Source organism: Lygodium microphyllum, chromosome 29 (assembly GCF_053477565.2).
Source record: "Lygodium microphyllum isolate KBCC chromosome 29, Lygodium_microphyllum_v1.1.10, whole genome shotgun sequence".
Lineage (NCBI taxonomy): Eukaryota > Viridiplantae > Streptophyta > Polypodiopsida > Schizaeales > Lygodiaceae > Lygodium > Lygodium microphyllum.
The window spans coordinates 80,083,616-80,101,899 of record NC_141163.1 but is presented as its reverse complement, the minus strand read 5'-3'; the positions used below and the strand labels follow the sequence as shown (position 1 = coordinate 80,101,899).

General features: G+C 40.3%; 1 protein-coding gene across 1 annotated transcript; it reads left to right on the top strand.

Moving 5' to 3' along the window:
* Positions 1–2,414: 2,414 nt before the first annotated feature.
* Positions 2,415–7,257, top strand: LOC148010833 (fruit protein pKIWI502-like). The gene is made up of 4 exons (XM_087671577.1): positions 2,415–3,073; positions 3,340–3,439; positions 3,586–3,639; positions 7,168–7,257. The coding sequence occupies exons 1-4, from the start codon at positions 2,415–2,417 to the stop codon at positions 7,255–7,257; spliced, it is 903 nt and encodes a 300-aa protein (XP_087527703.1).
* Positions 7,258–18,284: the final 11,027 nt, after the last annotated feature.

Below are 18,284 nucleotides of genomic sequence, written 5' to 3'. Positions count from 1 at the left end.
ATTAAGGAGCCTTATGTTTAGAAGAATTGATGTTTGAGTATTCTTTTAAACACAGATATATTTGAGTATTCCTTATGTGTAGAGAAATTGATGTTTGAGTATTCTTTTAAACACAAATATGATGTTTTCATATTCATATTTGTGTTTGGGTATTCTTTTAATAAACTTAGATTATGTGTGTATGCATGTATGCGTACCTATGTGCATGTGATCATAAATAGATGTAAAGAGGATTTCTTAGCTAAGGTGGTGAAGCAAAGAGTACTATGAGAATGCTCATAAATCCCACCAAGTTGCAATCCATAGAAATTAGTTCTAATTTACATATCAATCTATTCGGATTTCCACTTTGGTGTGTGCATGGGCCAATTGATGAGAAAGTGTGTGTGGGCCATGCTACCATATCCAAGTCACACACCCAACAATGATAAGGACTTGGTGTCCATGGCAACTCCTTGGGGACATCACTCATAAGTATATGTAAGTACATCACGTGGATTCAAAAGAAGGGATTTTTAAAGTACCTTTTTTACACAGGTTTTACATATAGAAGAGTGCCATATAAAGGGGTTATTCATAGATATTTGAATAGAAAAGGGGTGTGTCTTATTTAGAGAAAGTTCATAGATAAAGGTATTGTTAAATAAACCTTCAATGCACATGATATAGAGGGTTTACATGTAATGAACCCCCCAAGGAAAACTTCAAGCATTATAATATTGATCTACCTACCAAATGCTAGCAATACAACGAGAGTTTTCAACTTTATACTTGGGTGATAAGTACAACAATGTAGCCTAGTTCTCTTCAATAAGTTTTCGCTTCATGGTTTGACTCTCCAAAATCATTATAAGTCATTCTCTTCACAATAACTATCTCTTTATGATTGATCCTACATAATTGCTCTAAGGCAGTGCCTAGGTCTCTACTTCTTTACCTATATTTAACTCATTACATAGAAGTGAGTATGAGAACGAGTGCATGCCATGCACTCACCCTTGTGTATCTATGTCACGAAGTTCAAACTGAGGGGTGAGTGTATGCCAAACCTTCTCTATTAGTGCATGTGTTTATACTAATAAGGGTCATGCCTATACATGAATATTACCATAAGTGCCCTATAAAAACATTGATATATGATCTCATTCTTTATTATTTACTAAAGAACCAAATATTCCCTTGAAAAAGGTTAGAGCAATAAGGTAAATTTCAACTAGAAACTTCAACCTGTCAAATGTTCCATCATTAAGTGAATCTATAGTAGTAGTTGGTTAACTTTACAATATTATACAATTTCTTTGGCATAAATGTAGGCCTTTCTAATGCGTAATATACAATCTCTCTCTCTCTACATAGTCGGAAATATTGCTCACAAAAGAGTGAGGTTGAGTGTAAGGTGAATTGGTGATTTTGAAAAAACAAACCTTGTAATTTTTATAGAGAGGGTTTTATAATTGTAAGACTTGTAGTAAATTTGGACAGAGTATGACCAAGACACGTATAAAAACTAGGAGAAAACCTACAAATCTTGAAGGTTTAATTAAGGAACACATTGACATCAAAAACTTTTCTCATACATAACTCGCCTAAATGCCCTAAAAAAAGAATCAAGCAATTCACTTAAAAAGCATGTTATGTTTTGGGGCGCGTTGTTTAGTACACGACTAAGCTCATCTGATGTTGGGGTGTTACAAGTGCGACCATGTAAGTGACACGTGCGACCGTGTGATCACAGGTGTCGCGTGGTCCACCGTCCAGGAGACGGGGACCATCAACCGTGAGAACATCTGAGTTGCGTACTGCAGTGTATTTCTCCAAGACTTCAGTTAGTATGATGTTCGTGAAATCGGAGTTGAGGAGGGGCCTCATGAGAAACATGATAGGATCAGCGGCCCCAAGAGAAGAGTCTCCACAAATCAGAACGGCGAGGGCTTCCATACGGTTGGTTAATCTTCTGACCCACTTATCCTCCCGGCCCTCCAGGCTGCATGTGGACTCCGGAGTACTGATGGGAGACTCGGAAAGCAGCTCTTCGACATGTGATAATTTGGGTCGCTTTCTAGACTCTCGAGTCTCCATCAGTCTTTGGCCTATTGCCGGACGCTTACTTTGCCATGTGTGTATTTGGTGTGGCAACTGGTCGGAGACGCCGCTTACTGTGACACGTGGATCCGTATGACCGTACGGCTCTCTGATTAAACTCGGGTCGAGCCTCGAGGAGAGGAGAATCATGATATGTGCAGGTTATGCACTTTGCTAATCATGAATTGGAGACGCTACACAACAAACCGCACCAGTGAGTGCCTCACTGTCTATTTAAACTCATACCAGTTGATTCTCCCTCATCGCGGTTTCTGGCCCTTCATCCATCTACAATTGACTACAAGCTTCAGTAGCTAGCTAGTGCCATCAATATGCTGCAGGCAGCTGCTGCGTCGTCTTTGGCTACCCTGGGCACTGCCCATTCGTCATCGCTGCTCCAACTCCATGCCTTTCCTACAGGACACTCTCGGACACAGCTTGCGTCTCCAATATCCCTGCATTCGCATTCCATTCCAGCTGCAATACCGCCTGACCGATCATTCAGTAGCTCGTTTCTCCCGGCTTTTCCTGCAGGCTCTCGAAAACCAGCGCCGCCGCCATCTATCACCACCCCCCGTTCGCATTCAGCAATTCGCAGCTCCGCTTTAACAACGAAAGTTCAAGACGTTACTCCGGCCGCCAAGGAGCTCTATGGAAACGTCACGTTGGCCCTCTCAGATGCGGCTAGAAGGGAGCTAGAGTCATGGTATACCACGCCTGGTCAGTATGTTGATCTTCACGTAACGAATAGCCCCGCACGGGTTGCCGCTTTCTTCATTGCGTCCGCCCCAAAGGAAACAGCTTCTGGCTGCGTGGAGTTCTTGATCCACGATGTCCCAGATTCCACCGCACACGAGCTGATAAATAGTGCCAAAGGTACTCAGGTTGAATTAACCACCCTATCGTATTCCCACGGTTTCGACGTGCAGCAGTTGTATCCCGTTCAGGACGTTGAGACGATGTTACTATTTGCTAGCGGCTATGGCCTCGGGTGCATGCAGCCGCCACTGACCCACTCTTAATTCCTATTATGCGCCAATTTGAGAATTTCTTTCTTTTTTTTCCCTCCTTATTTGTATCTTGGCTCTGCGAGTCTTTGTGTGTGTACGTATATATATAATATTATACATGAAAGGTATATGCACTGTAGTGCACGACCTGCCTGGAGTAATAGTAATAACAGTTTCATAAGGAAGATCACAAAAAGATTTGTATATAGCCTTACCACATGCTAAATTGCTGTTGTTGTCAAGGCAGTGCTATTCGTGCACTCATAGAGGAGGGATTTGAAGCCACAAAGAGACGTGACGTTAAGCTGTATCACTTCTTCGGCACACCTGATCAACAGCCGTATAGGGTATTAAGTGAATACAATATATGCTACATCATGTTAGATCATGACCGTTCGCAATCAATACCTAACCACCATTACAACTAATTTGCCTCACATCCCTCTGATTGTCAATAAAATTGATTGCTATATTCCTTTCTTGGCTCGTGCAGGATAAGTATCCAGAATGGGAGAAATCCGGCGTGACGGTTATCCCTTGTCCTGGGGTGATGCTCTCATGCTCAAAAAAGCAGCATTCATTCATTCCTCTCTCTTTTTCCCCAATCCAACCGAGTAGCATCGCTTATCATTTTCCTTGCACTTTTCTTGAATCTCCGATTCATTTAGCGCTTTGTTTGATTTCAATTTTACTTAAGAGATCAAACCTCCGCTCCTTCTTTGATATCATTGCGCTCCTACGCGGCGCTCAGCAAAGGATGCAATTTCTGAATGCATGCTACACCACTTAACGTGAACGTTCTTGCGATTTCTCAATGCAGGGTGTGATTCCTCCTCTAATTATTAGCAATCCAAGCAAAACTTGTGCAGCGCTTTGCGCATCTAAGGTCCTACAAGAGGTATGCACTTCTCTTAAGCATTTATGTAGTTGCTTCAATGATGTGAAAACACACATTTGTCGCACACTTTGAATGCCTCGTGTTCTTATCTAGGCCATCACAAGCCAGCTGCTCATAGATGGAGTACCGTCGAACAAGATTCTAATCGTTTTTGGCGGATATTCATCAGAGGGTAAGGAAAATGTCATTGCTATGTCTTTTGCTCTTTGCATTTCCCCTCCCCCTTGATACCATATATATAGACGAGCATATAGATTAGGGAGTAGCGAGGGCGTGGGCTGTTTCTTAAAAGTGTTATAGGATAAAGGGGCCAATAGAGTGACATGTAACGGCACCTCATTATATATATTTTTTTGCTTCGAGTGGGTTACACGTCTGTTCTTTATATAGTTGAATTATATAAATCATATGGTGGTCTAACAAAAAATTTGATACTTGTATTGGATAATCTTATTTATAAGTGAAGGTTTAAGAAAAGAGTGACAATGGTGGGCTAATCGAGCTTATTTATAAGTGAAGGTTTCATAAAATAGTGATAATGGTGGGCTAATCAAGTGACAGTAAAAGATACATTTAGATTCCCTAAGAGGGAGAGTGTGTGTATATGTGCACATGTGAGTGAATGAATGTATTTTCCGTGAGAGAGTGTGTGTATGTGTGCACATGTGAGTGAGTGAATGCATTTGCATGTGCATGAGCACATTTGTATGCATACTAGTTTTGCTTTCCTTCCATACACTCTTCTCATGGAATACATGTTGTAAAGAATATAAAGATGATTTTTTAATGAAAATGGGACATTTCTTAAGGTGGAAATTATTTTTGCAGAAAATACAAAGGTGGAGACAACTTCAAATGAAAGTGTGGGGTTTCTTAAGATGGGACCTAAATATATTCCTTGTGGCATCAAGATAACTGCATGAGGACTCAAACATAAGCTTCTTCTTGCAAAATAAGTGTTGGTATATGCTAAGGGACTTTGTGTCAACCCTAGCCTCAATGCCAAAGCACATGTTGAAGAAATATTTTCCTTTATAAAGGTTTATGACTTTGATGGTTGCACAATATTTAGTAATGTAGCTTATGAGACTTTGGTGCCGGTGCACAATGGATCTTTCTATGTTCCCTAATTCTTTAGAAAGGTGGCTAAGCTCATTATACACTACAAGGAAGTAGGGCCATAGACGATCACATTGATGCATTTTTTGAAATTTAGAAAGAAAACTTACAAGTGCATCTATAATCATAATTATTAAAAACCCATGATCAAAAGGCCTACATTAGAGGCTTCATTTATTTTATGTGTAATAGAATATATATTTTGAGCTCTTATGAGTACATGTTTTCTCCAATTTTAAGGCTTTGAATGAGGCAAATATAAAAGCACTATGGCATGAAAAAAAAGGAACTTGGGAACTATTAGTTATAGAGTTGTGGTTGAATGCATAGTTATGCAACTAACAACTCCTTGGTTTATTTCTCCCTTCCTTGCATGCACATTGGACATTGTTTATATGAATCTAATCCACATTGTATCAAAATATACACATACTAATATTTCTTAAGACAAAAAAATGTTGAAGAAAAAAAAAAGATTCACAAAATAGTACTCTTGTTTGCATTAGAATTGGAATAGAAGTTTACATAAAGCGCAATTTTGGCTTGCATGTAATATTCAAGGAGATTGAAAGCTACCAAAGATTGGCATGTATCTTTAAGTACCGCTTCTACCAAATCTTAACTTACATTTTTAAGTACAAGTTCCACCACATCTTAACTTACATGACTTGGTACATTAGGGTGTGCTCCTAAGAAGTTGTAAAATTTTTGCTCGAAATATTAAAGAACTTTGATCACCGCACACCCGCACAAAAGCTGTGCAAGGTCATCTCCCGCGTTGATTAATGTCGGTGGCTAAGTGTTCCCTCCGTGCGCAATGTTAAATTTCGGCTCCGTGTCGTGCAAAAGAGGCTGAGGCTTGAAGATCGCAGGCCGCACGGGAACACCTCTCCAAAAGGGAAAAAGAGGATAATGGTAAAAATTTAGGCAAATTTTTTTATTAATTACCCCCTCCCCTCAGCCAATGCATGGCAGGGGAGAGGTGTGTGAGAGGGAGTGTGAGAACTCCTTGTGAGGTGGAGAGCGTGGTGGGAGAGAGAAGGCATGCAAAGCATGCCACAAGGGTGGCTATTTTCCCCCCTCAAAGGCTATATAACCTCCCCCTTAAGCTTGGGGGAGGCACGAAGAGAGAGAAGAGGGAGACCATGACTATAAGAGGATCGCCGCCGCCGTGAAGACCGCCAGGCTGCCACCTGCTGCCGCGCTACTACCGCCGCCCATCCCACCGCCATCATCGTCCATTAATCTTCCCCCCCCCTTCGTCGTCAATCCTCTCCTCCCTAATCATTTCCCTCCACGTCACATTCTGTGACAGAGTATAAGTGGTGCATAGATCGGATGCTGTAAGCGTGCGTAGTGAGCATCAAAAGGTCCCCAAGAACAAAAGAACTCTACTTTTTGCACACAAATCAATGTAGAAAGCATGCACGACATGAACAAGAGACCAATTGGGTGCAATCTCCCCCCATGCCTTATGTGAGCGCTGCATAAAGTATGTATTTTATGTATTAATCATCTTCAAGCTCAAATAATAGCCCAAATTACAAAATAGCATGCTTTTGGCTTTTGAGTTTACTTTAGTGCCAAGTAGAAATAAAGCTAATGGGCGGGCGCCCAAGAAGTCAGGCATACCCAATACAATCTCCAAATACAAATATTTAAATCGTGCACCCATGCGCATACAAAAACAATATATAAATATCCAATGCCTTAATAAATAGGCGCGACAAAATATAGGCGCCATGCCTAAGATACGTGCCCATCAAAATATAGATGATAACTTAAATACACGCTATCCTCCAATGCTTTCCACCGCCACTGCTGCTATCTCTACACATCAACTGAAGCATTCAAAATCGTTAGTAAAGTAATACAATTAAACCGATGTCAAAGGGTTTTGAAAGTAAAGTCGCAACCACAGAGGTTCTTAAGAAATTCCAAGATACAAGATTAAACAAGTGAGATCAGGCTATGCCATAGTAAACTCCAGACTCTTCATATTGAATGCAAAGATTGTTGATTTAACATGCATATGTTCAATAAACTTGCTGTTCACAGCCTGAAGAGCTATTGAATCCAAACACCACCGGTTCCAGTAATCAAAGACCAGTTTCTGATCAGCAATTATTAAACCCTGTGCGAGTTTAACATACTCTATGGCAATTCTTTATTGCTGGATTCTATAATTCTGCAAAAGGTTAGGTTTGTCTCTAACAAGCTTTCTAACACCAAAAGATACATATAAGATTTCCAACAAGGGCTGTCACTGGCATGCTTCACTTGTGTTAAACTCTTCACTGTTTTACAAAGAGCATAATACTTCAAAATCTAATTCTTTGTAATCATTGAGAAGTGATTCAATGTCCTCAACCAGTAAATATCCAACTTTAGCATATAGAAAAGGGATTTCACTTGCAAGATGATCTACTTTATTGGCTTCTAGAATAGCACTAGATCCATCAGTCTACAACTCTTCCAATCTGTTATCAAAGGTGATACTTCTTGGGTATGGTGAACCTCTTTTGAAGCATTCAGTCTGACAGAATTCTTCACCCTCAAAGAACAGTCTTCAATGTTTCATCTTTCAACACTACTTGAACAGTCATCGAATTGTTGTAACACCAACTTAAGGCTTCTTCAATGTAAACATCCGGAGGTCCTCCATAGCTTTCTGAAATTGATCCAGTACAGCACGAATGCGTTCTATTTCATCCAGACTTCCCGAGGTTAAAGCTCCCTGCATTTCCTGGATTGAAACATGCGCATTTGCAGGATCATCTTGCTGTGTATTGGCCGGGCAAATGGTAGGTGGCGCTGAATGACACTGTATAAAGTCTAGGCTGGAAAAGCATCTCAAATTGTCCCCGCACTTCAAACCAACATACAGTTTTCAGGTAAGCACCCTCTTAAAACCATGAATTTGCAATAGGTTCCCACTTCCAATAACGTAGATCCTCAATCCAAACTATGGATAATGTTCTGGCGGTAGCATGAAGCATCCTTCACATGCATTTCAATCGACCCAATAAGCCAGACGGCCATCATTGAGGATGATCCCGGAGAGCAACTACCAGTACAGATGTTTTTTGGTGAGCGAGAAAAGGGCATGGCTATCCGTGAGGCTATCTTGGATGTGCAGACATTACGAGGTCCCCCCCACATTCATCCTTTCAATCCACCGATCCACGTCCATGAGAGCAGACAATACTATATTCTGTTCAGAGGCTTTTTCAAACTATCTTTTGCAACAACTTCAACACAAAAGTAGCATTGAGTCTATTACACCATGTAACTGTCCTTAAAGCGCTCACCCTGGGTGTCGAAATAAGCTTGCCTTCAGTAATAGCAATATTGTAAAGACCTCAAGACTGTTGTAATCAAGATCTACGAAATCGCCCATAAAGATGTAATTTGTGCTGGATACATGACCACCTGTTTGGAATAGCTTCATTAAATCATGAAATTGCCCGTGTATATCACCACAGGCAGTGACAGGGCTATTTACAGGCTGTACATTCGACTCTTCTACTAGAATCTCCTTAACATATTCACAGAGTTGCTTGAGTTCATCTTCTAGTAAACGCTCCCCTTGTTTCACCCTTTCCTTCTGGCATGATCGCTGTGCAGTGCACGTCTCTGAATTTCCCCACGCTCACAGGGCGCCATCATTCCTTTTCTCCCTCCAAAAAGCCCCCCCATTTGAAAATAGTCATCCCCTTCTTGCTTTTTTCCTTCGGCTCCTCTATTCCTGCCCCATCATATACAACCAAGGTACCACTATTGTAGATTCCTAGAGAAGATATAGCAGTAGAAAAAGCTGATTGTGATGGTAACATGTGGGCAAATTGAAGGTGGGATCTACCACTCCATCAACATCAAAGAAGAGAGCACCTGGAATATCAGAAACCTTGTATTCTTGAAAAGATCCCTTTTCTCATTTGGCATGTACCAAGATGCATTCAACACCTTTCACAAATTGAAGCCTAAAATTCTTTCCTTCATGATTCAACCGCAATGTTTTATGGAATACAACAGCAAGCATAGATAATCTAATGCGGAAGCTAGCATGCATGACATTCTGAAAATATTGAGCTTCACAAAGAACTCCACCAACCACACCTACGAATATCAGAGCACCATATACATAACCAATCTCAGAGTCTATGCTAGTCTCAGCCACATCTCCCAAAGCTCCTGTGAGCTGTTGATCAAAACCTCCTCATCTAGGTTGACTGACCACTTGGCAAGACATGCCAACTAGAGCATTACAGATAAGTTCCTCTTGCTCCAAACCCTCTTCACCATACTGCCCACGCAGAACAAAAGTATAAACACAACAACTAAATATGTACAAAGTATCTAACCCCACACACACAACTTTTGGGTGGATTTCACACCTCGGATGCGCAGCAGTACGACACCGATAAAAGTGAATACCTAGCAGTCTTCAGCTACATAAATAAATCAATTGGTTAGAAGTCAATCCTAACCTGAATTTATCACGAGTGTGTATTCTAAACTCATAAACGTTTATTAATTTAATATGTATTTTGCGGAATCACCCGCTATGGAATCACCCATGTACACACTAAATTAACGAAACGCCCAAAAAGGATAGGCGTCCCCATCGACTTCTCGCACAAAGAATCCACTTTGTGTATGAGCCCCGGTAATAAAAGTTTACGGAATCCACCGTGTAATATGCCTCCTAGCATCATACCCCGGGGGTGGGATAGAAATTGTCCTCAATTGCTATTAGCTCAATGTGGAGCTAACAGAGTGGGGAAAGCATTTAAGTCTCTAACGTGCATCCATTGGGCCTCTTCAACAGGATGGTTTTTAAACTTGACCAAATATCTAGAATATCTACGGCCAGTTCTAGTGGCCATAAAGTCAGTATCTATAATAGCTTCAGGCTCAAGGATTTCAGTCTCTTCATCTAACAAAGGTGGAATTTCATAAACAGGGTGTAAGAAATTCATAATGTCCAAATTGTGTTCTAAGTGCAGTTTTGAATATATCAGATTTATCTAATCTCACTTGATAATAACCAGATTTAAGATCTATCTTACTGAATATAGTAGAACCTTGTAGTTTATCCATAAGATCATCTACCCTAGGAATCAAATATCTATTCTTAACTGTAATTTTATTCAGGGCATGATAATCAATACACATGCGATAAGTATTATTATTCTTCTTTACTAATAAAACAGGTGCACCAAATGGAGAACTACTAAGTCTGATTAATCCTTTGTTTAACAACTCTTCTACTTCATTTTGAATTTCTTTCTGTTCAATTTGATTATGCCTATATGGTGCTTTACATGGTGGTTTTGTACCAGGAATTAAATCTATTTTGTGATCTTCAGGTCGTGAAGGAGGTAGTCCAGGTGGTAAATCATCAGCAAAACAATCTTTAAATCGAGCAAGAAATTGTTTATGCCTAGGATACATATGTTTCTCTTTAGCTTGAAGTTCATTGACCCAAATTAAATAAGATTTGGTACTTTTACGTAATGCACATTTAGCTTGAGTATGAGTAAGCAGTGGAAAATTATTGGATGCGTGCATACCATGCAATGTGATTTGTTTTCCTTTATGAAAATGAATTTTAATTGAATGCGTGGAATAATCCATGTCAGGATTATACTGATGACGCCAAGGCATACCTAGGATAATATCATCAGGCTGTAAAGGTACAACTAGAAAATTTCTACGTTCAGTGTATTCACCAATTTTAATCTCTAAGTTATGCACCTCTTGTGTTCCATTATATCTTGTGCCTAAGAATGCTGCTTTAATGCGATAATGTGTAGAAACAGTTTGTAAATTCAATTCTTTCAATAACTCTGCAGAAATAAAATCATGTGTACTACCATCATCATGCAAAATAATCTTTTCTTTACCATGCACTAAACATTTCATTGTCAACAAAGAATGTGAAGTTGGCATACCTAGTAAAGTATCTAAAGGAGTAGCAATGTTGTCATCATCTTTTGTAAAGTCAGGCAGTTCCTCATGTTCTTTATCATCCATTGCTCCAAGATAATTGATATGGATAGATGGTTTCTTTGATTGGAAATTGGCTACTAGATGTCTAGGTTGATGGCATTTGTAACAAACTATTTATTTGGCTTTAGATACATTTTTGGCAATGGCAGGAAGTCTAGGAATATTAGGATTTGGCTGTGAGGATGGCTTAAGGTTTTGATTGGTGTTTGATGGCAAAGCAGGTGGTCGTGTCCAATACTTACGGAATGGTAATGGAAGAAAATGGCTTTGATTGAATCTTCTAAAATTTGAATTGAATTGTTTGGAACCATAGTTACCATTTTCTTGAAATTGTTGTGGACACTTGTCTCTTCCTTGAATCTTGTCTTCAGCGTCATGAGGCAAAGAAATTTCATCTTCAAGGGTTGTTGGCTTGAACATATTAACTTCAACGTAGTAATGTCCAAGTAAGTCGGACATAAACTTGTGTTTGTGAGTCGCTTCAGGTATGTCTTCTAGCATGCATAGTTGCAGTAGGGCATTCCAAAAATATTCGGTGTATTGGGAAATAGGTTCACGATCTCTTTGCTGTAGAAGATCCCATTGCTTTATGGCTTTTTCGTGGAATTGAGGAGGAAGGAAATTCTGCAAAAACTTCCTTTGGAAACTCTCCCAGGTAGTAGGACAATCAATGCTCTTGCGAATCACAGTCCACCAAAGAGATGCTCGATCGACTACAGGATTAGTGACACATTTAATTTTATCTTTTTCAGTGTATGTCTCTTCATGAAAGTAATCATCAAACTGATTGATAAATGCAAATACAGTCTTTCCATTTGGAGTTCCATTGAAAGTACGAAATTTAAAATTTCTTTTACTTATTTTTGTTTCTTTGCGGATGGATTGAGCTTCAAGCGTCGCATTGATGGTACATCGTATAAGATCTTCGGGTTGTGGTCCATCTTTGTCGGTGGTAGATCATTTTAAATTGTCCAATTGAACTTGCAAAGCTTGTCGGGCTCTTCGTTCTTCATCAAGCTGCATCATAATCAAATCTAATTTTTGTTCCATCGTAGGTTCGGGAAGATCACCTTCGGCCATTAAATCATCCATGTTTTGTTTCATCATCCTGTAAAAATCCAAAAGACCTCACTCTCTCAAAATCTGATTAGCGGGATGAGGTAGCTCAAAGTCGGGCATACAAGGCTTATAGATTTTTGTTTGGCTTTTACAGTCTTTATCTTTTGCGGTTGCGGGATTTGTAGTCTTCTTAAAAACTGCGTATGACCATCTGCATGTGCTGAAACTGGTTCAGCAAGTCTGCTGTGTGAATAGAGTCTTCCACTGAACAATTTTGTAATTCTGTGCTTCTGCGTAGGAACAGTCTTTATGGGAGTAATTAAGATAAGTCGGTTTTGATCCTCTGTGACTTACAGGACTTGTAGAAGTATGAAGACTTGCAGAACTTGAGTAATTAAGCTTGTTTAAAGCTTAAGTGACTTAGGTTTAAGAGAGGACTTAAGTTGATCGACGAATTTTGAGGGGGGGTCCATTTTTTGTGCCGCCGATTCCGTTCAGAAGGTGCCGCGGCCACAGTCATTGAATTTTATGGGGCTTAAGCTTTATAATAAGCTTTTTAAGCTTTTAGATAAACCTTCTAAACTTCTTGGCTATGGAAGTAAAGCTTACTGTATTGTGGAAAAACGACTTGTAGAGGGAGATGTAGGAGTGGTCCTCCGCCTTCTCAGGCCGGTCCTTCGCGATCAAAGGCTGCAGGCTAAGGTTCTTGAGTTATCGACTGTTCGCAATGAAACTCACTGTAGAGCTCAATAGTTCTAGGAGCTCCACCTTCGCACAAGATGGATAGTGATTGGAAGCTCTCGATCTCAGCTTTGCTCTGATACCAGTAGTGCACAGATCGGATGTTGTAAGTGCGCGTAGTGAGCGTCAAAAGGTCCCCAAGAACAAAAGAACTCTACTTTTTGCACACAAATCAATGTAGAAAGCATGCACGACACGAGAAAGAGACCAATTGGGTGCAATCTCCCCCCATGCCTTGTGTGAGCACTCCACAAAGCATGTATTTTATGTATTAATCATCTTCAAGCTCAAATAATAGCCCAAATTACAAAATAGGATGCTTTTGGCTTTTGAGTTTGCTTTAGTGCCAAGTAGAAATAAAGCTAATGGACGGGTGCCCAAGAAGTCAGGCATACCCAACACAATGTCCAAATACAAATATCTAAATCGTGCACCCATGCGCATACAAAAATAATAAATAAATATCCAACATCTTAATAAATAGGCGCGATAAAATATAGGCGCCATGCCTAAGGTATGCGCCCATCAAAATATAGATGATAACTCGAATACACGCTATCCTCCAAAGCTTTCCACCGCCACTGCTGCTATCTCTACACATCAACTGAAGCATTCACAATTGTTAGCAAAGTAATACAATTAAACCGACAAAAGTCAATACCTAGCAGTCTTCAACTACATAAATAAATCAATTGGTTAGAAATCAATCCTAACCTTAATTTATCACGAGTGCGCACTCTAAACTCATAAACGTTTATTAATTTAATATGTATTTTGTGGAATCACCCGCTATGGAATCACCCATGTACACACTAAATTAACGAAATGCCCGAAAAGGATAGGCGTCCCCATCGACTTGTCGCACAAAGAATCCACTTTGTGTATGAGCCCCGGTAATAAAAGTTTACGGAATCCATCGTAAAACCTTACGGAATCCACCGTGGCATGGAATCCACTATGTAATATGCCTCCTAGCATCAATAAGAAGCTTCTAAAGACAAGCTTCCATAAGCCTAGTGCATATGGCTTATCCCCGGGAATTAAAATCCAAGCCTCGAAGGCCCTGATCCTGTGTAGGAGAGAAATATCGTGGACTGTGAGTTTTCAGGACGCGTGAGTAACCCAAGGGAAGCTGCTGCAACAAAAAGAAATACGCTACAGAAATGGCCCCAAAACAAAAGATGCAAGGCGCATGCGCGGAAGTCTCGAACCCAAGTTTACACGTGGACATTCCTACGAGTTCTCATGCCTAGGTTCTAGGAGCTTAATTCCGCATAAAAGGAATGCATTAGGCACGTTAAATTTTCATTAGAAGAATGCATTTATGCATGTTTCTAGTTCACGTAGTCTAGTTAAAATGCATTTGGGAAATTATCTGCCTGAAAATTTTACAAGAGTTAGAACATGTCATGCAATTGGGTTGCTTGCATTTCCAAGTTGCAAATTCCTAAGTGCATATTGCTTAGGTTTAAAAGATGAAATTGTTTAAATGCATCTTTGATTGGCTATGGAAAAGAAAAGCGCGTAAGGCATTTAGGTAGTAATTTTCTACTTGTAGATTCGTATGACATTATCGTTGTCGATGTTGCCCAAGTAGTTGCATTGCATGGAAATGAAATCATGGACTTGCATGTTGCATATGAAGATGCTTGTATTTTAAGATGGATTAAGTGCCATAGAATGGATTAAGTCAACAATAGTCTTATGATATTTGTCATGCATGAACTTCATTTATCAAAGTTGTATCTAGAAAAGGGTGCATGTCATATTAAAGTCTGAAATTCAACTGCATTAAACAAAAGGTTGTAGGCAAAGTTCTTAATGTAAATCTATGTAGTTTTATGCAAGTTATCCCCCAAAATGTCAATCATTATGATTCTAGCAAGGAAGAGAAATTGTCAATTGCAAGCCCTATAGTTGCATTGAAGGAAAGGTTTATGATCTGCATACTTACATGGAATGTTGCATCTTGAATTTAGTTAATTGCATCCCTTAGGAAAAGTACTCGCATCTCTTCTAAGCAAAGACCATTCTCGATGTGAGAAAATTAGATCATTTTAGGTAGATCACTTGTAAGGGTATAACCTTCAAGGGATTCGTAAAAGCATAACTAGTCGGTACGACGAATACTTGATCAAAGTGCTAGGTAGGGTTTAGCACGTTAAAAGAATTCTACCTAGTATCGCACTTGGGAGGCAATGTCAAGACTTTCGAACCCAAGGGTCCTACCCACATTCACGGAATGATTGGGTTAATCGGACATCCATACAATAACAATTTAGGATTTTTACCTTAGTGCAAATTGGCCTAATATTAGATTAGAAACCCTAGGGCCAATCGTTATCGGCTTAGTAAGATTAGGAATTGGGTTGGATCAAGAGGACACTCCAAACCCTACATCTTGACTAAACATAATTCTTGACCGAGGAATGTCATTGGTGGGAGATTGATCCCACAAGCTAGATGTGACTCCTATGCAACAAGTTGCAATGTTGCATGGCTTTGTGTTTAAGTCACAAGATGGATTTGCCACTCTTTAGAACAAGGTTGTCAGGTTCTAGTGCAAGAGAATGAGTAGTCATCCTGCTACATCACCCTTCTTGGGTTGAGTTTCCAAGTAAGGGGAAGATATGTATTGCCTAACAAACAAAGGATCAATCAAGATGGGGTGACAAAGTTGCCTAGGATTTACTGTCTTAACTTAACGAACCTAAGGTGTTTGCTAATTTGGGTTAGTAGGGTATAAACCCTAACCCAAGGATAAAAGGGAAACAAGCAACGAATCCCTTGGAGATCTTGGCAAGTTACTATTGATCCCGTATCAAATGTTGGATGCATTCGGAGAGAAAGATTCACTTCTTAGGAGTTGGCCAAGTAAAGGACCACAGGATTGATTGTGTTTGTATAGTTAGGAGCACTGTTTGTATTGCTTTGCTCAAAGAACTAAAGATGGAAAAATAATTAATGCTTCAAGTTGAAGGCATGGAGGGAGAGGCAGCATCAGTTACCCCCGACTGTCTGCCTACTGACCCTAACCAAGGGGGTTGTTTGCCGCGCCGGGAACGTGGACCGAACTCGCCACGAGAGGTCTCTCTGTTGGGCGCTACTTGGAGCAGGAGGACGCTTGGCTGCTAGGGGGGGCTCTGGCCATAAATCCCTTGCCTTCCTGGTCCTGCACAAGAGGTTGACGTGACTTGGGATTGGATCTCGAGGCCGGCATACTAGTCTATAGGAAGAAACTTGGATTAGTAATCCCTGAGGATTATTGGATTGCCTTTGGGCAGATTATGGATTGCCTTCGGGTGGATTATGGATTAGCCTTTGTGCTGGATTATTATGATGTATTTGAAAGACTGATTAATAAGATAACTTGTTGAAAATGAACTTTTTTGACACTGTTTTTCTATGTCAAGTACTAACATTACGTGAAGGAACCGATGATTAACTGGCTAATTAAGAAAGCTATATTTGCGTGTCAAACTAAATGTGGTAGGTAATTAGACAACTAAAGCAAGCTTGAGGAAAGTGCGGTGGATGTGGCCATGGGTCCGTCCTACAGATGGGTAGTCCCGATTTGCCGGGAACTTTTCTTGAAGGAATTTGACAGTAAGGAACATTGACCTAGAATCTAGGATACTAGAGTCCCAATTTATGCTGTTTTAGGGGGAACGGAATGGGACAACCCTACATGTCAGAGGTTGGAAGGTCAAGAAAAACACATATGCGTACGAGGAAGTGACTTGAATAATCCCTGCCAACAGAATCAAGGTATTGGGACGTTACGAGAAGAACGGGTAACAAAGGAAAGGATACCCTAATCTTCCAATGACCTATTGATTCCTGAAATTTTATGACCCCAGTCCATACTATTTTTCAGTTTTCGTAGCTAAATGTAACACAATCTTATTCTCCCTGAATTAATGTATCAGCTTGCTCTACCATCCCAAGAATAATTGTACTCTGAAAGGACTATGTCCATATGAATGAAATAAGTCTTTTTTTTATCAATGATTGTGTTGACTGTGAGTATTGATAAAAAAGTTAAGTCATTAGATCTCTTGGCTGAAAGCTGAATTGGACATAAAATGTAATGTGAGAAACATTTAGCAAGTTGTTAACATTAAGAATCTCATATCCAAGCACAATCTCGGTGCAGATTTCTAGTCCGACCCCTACACCAAGTACGACCGTGATTTAGGAGAAGAAGTTTCTTCTCAAGCAAATCAAGCCACCAGAATTTGATGGCAAGGGAAGGTCCATCCAAATTGATGCCGAGATCTGGATCAAATCCATGGAGAATTACTTTGAAGCGGCAGTTACTGCACCTGCTAACCATGCTATGTTCGCCAAGTTGAAGCTTACCAGCAAAGCCAGACTTTGGTGGAAGCAATGGTGCAAAGACCAAGGGATCTCGGAAGGGTCAGCTACTTCGGAGAAGCTTAAAAGAGCTGTGCGAGGAAGATATCTACCACCTGCCTACCACATGTAGAAAATGAACGAGTTCTATGAGATAAAATAACTTGGTTTATCTCTTGATGCTTACTATTCAAAGTTCGTCACTCTTTTGAAGTATGTGCCACAAATGGACATGACACAACAGGTGTCGAAGTTTTGTGCCAGATTAAACCCACCTGTAAACACCCGCCTCGAGTCAATACGCCCAACAGACCTTCAAGATGCGCTCATTCGATCTGCGCCCATAATTCAGGAGGTGCAGACTAGGCCAAGAAATAACAAGACTTGGTCTTACAAGGATTAGAACAAAGGAGTGTATAGGTCCCAGGCGAAGAGAGTTCAAGGTCAAAACCAGGGACAAAGGAAGAAAGCTAGGACCAATAATGTCAATAATTTTGTTCCTACCCAAGGTAATGGCCACAATCTCCATTTTTTCCATTGCAACGAGCCCGGTCATTTCACAAGGCAATGTCCCAAGCTTGGCGGAGGACAACGTCAAGGACCATCCCAAGGAACCGCCCATGGCCAAGGAGCCGCCACCCGGGGCAAAGGAAGAACTGCTTGTGTTGCCAACAGGGAGATGTGCAATGAAGAAGACTCGACCATGGAAGCAGACTTTGAGAGGGCAACAGTCCATGCCACCCTTCACAAGAAAGGCCCAAATCGCCAATTTTCGATGATTCAGACACCATCAAACTATCAAGGTAAAGGCTTCAAAACCTTCATTGATTGTGATAGTACGCATTCCTTTATTTCACCAGCTTGTGCAAGAAGACTAGGAATAGCCACAATAGATGCACCTACCTTATTTGTGGAATTAGAAAATGGTCGTGAGGTCACTTGTACCAGGCAAACTGCTAAGTTGAAATTCCTACTAGGAGGAAAGTCGACTTCAATCATATTCA

What these genes read in the sequence shown, in the direction of transcription:
- LOC148010833 (XM_087671577.1), top strand. Translation starts at nt 2,415, where the DNA reads ATGCTGCAGGCAGCTGCTGCGTCGTCTTTGGCTACCCTGGGCACTGCC. An exon ending in GCTAGCGGCTATGGCCTCGG is followed by an intron (nt 3,074 to 3,339) that starts GTGCATGCAGCC and finishes TTGTCAAGGCAG; the next exon opens with TGCTATTCGTGCACTCATAG. An exon ending in CTGATCAACAGCCGTATAGG is followed by an intron (nt 3,440 to 3,585) that starts GTATTAAGTGAA and finishes TGGCTCGTGCAG; the next exon opens with GATAAGTATCCAGAATGGGA.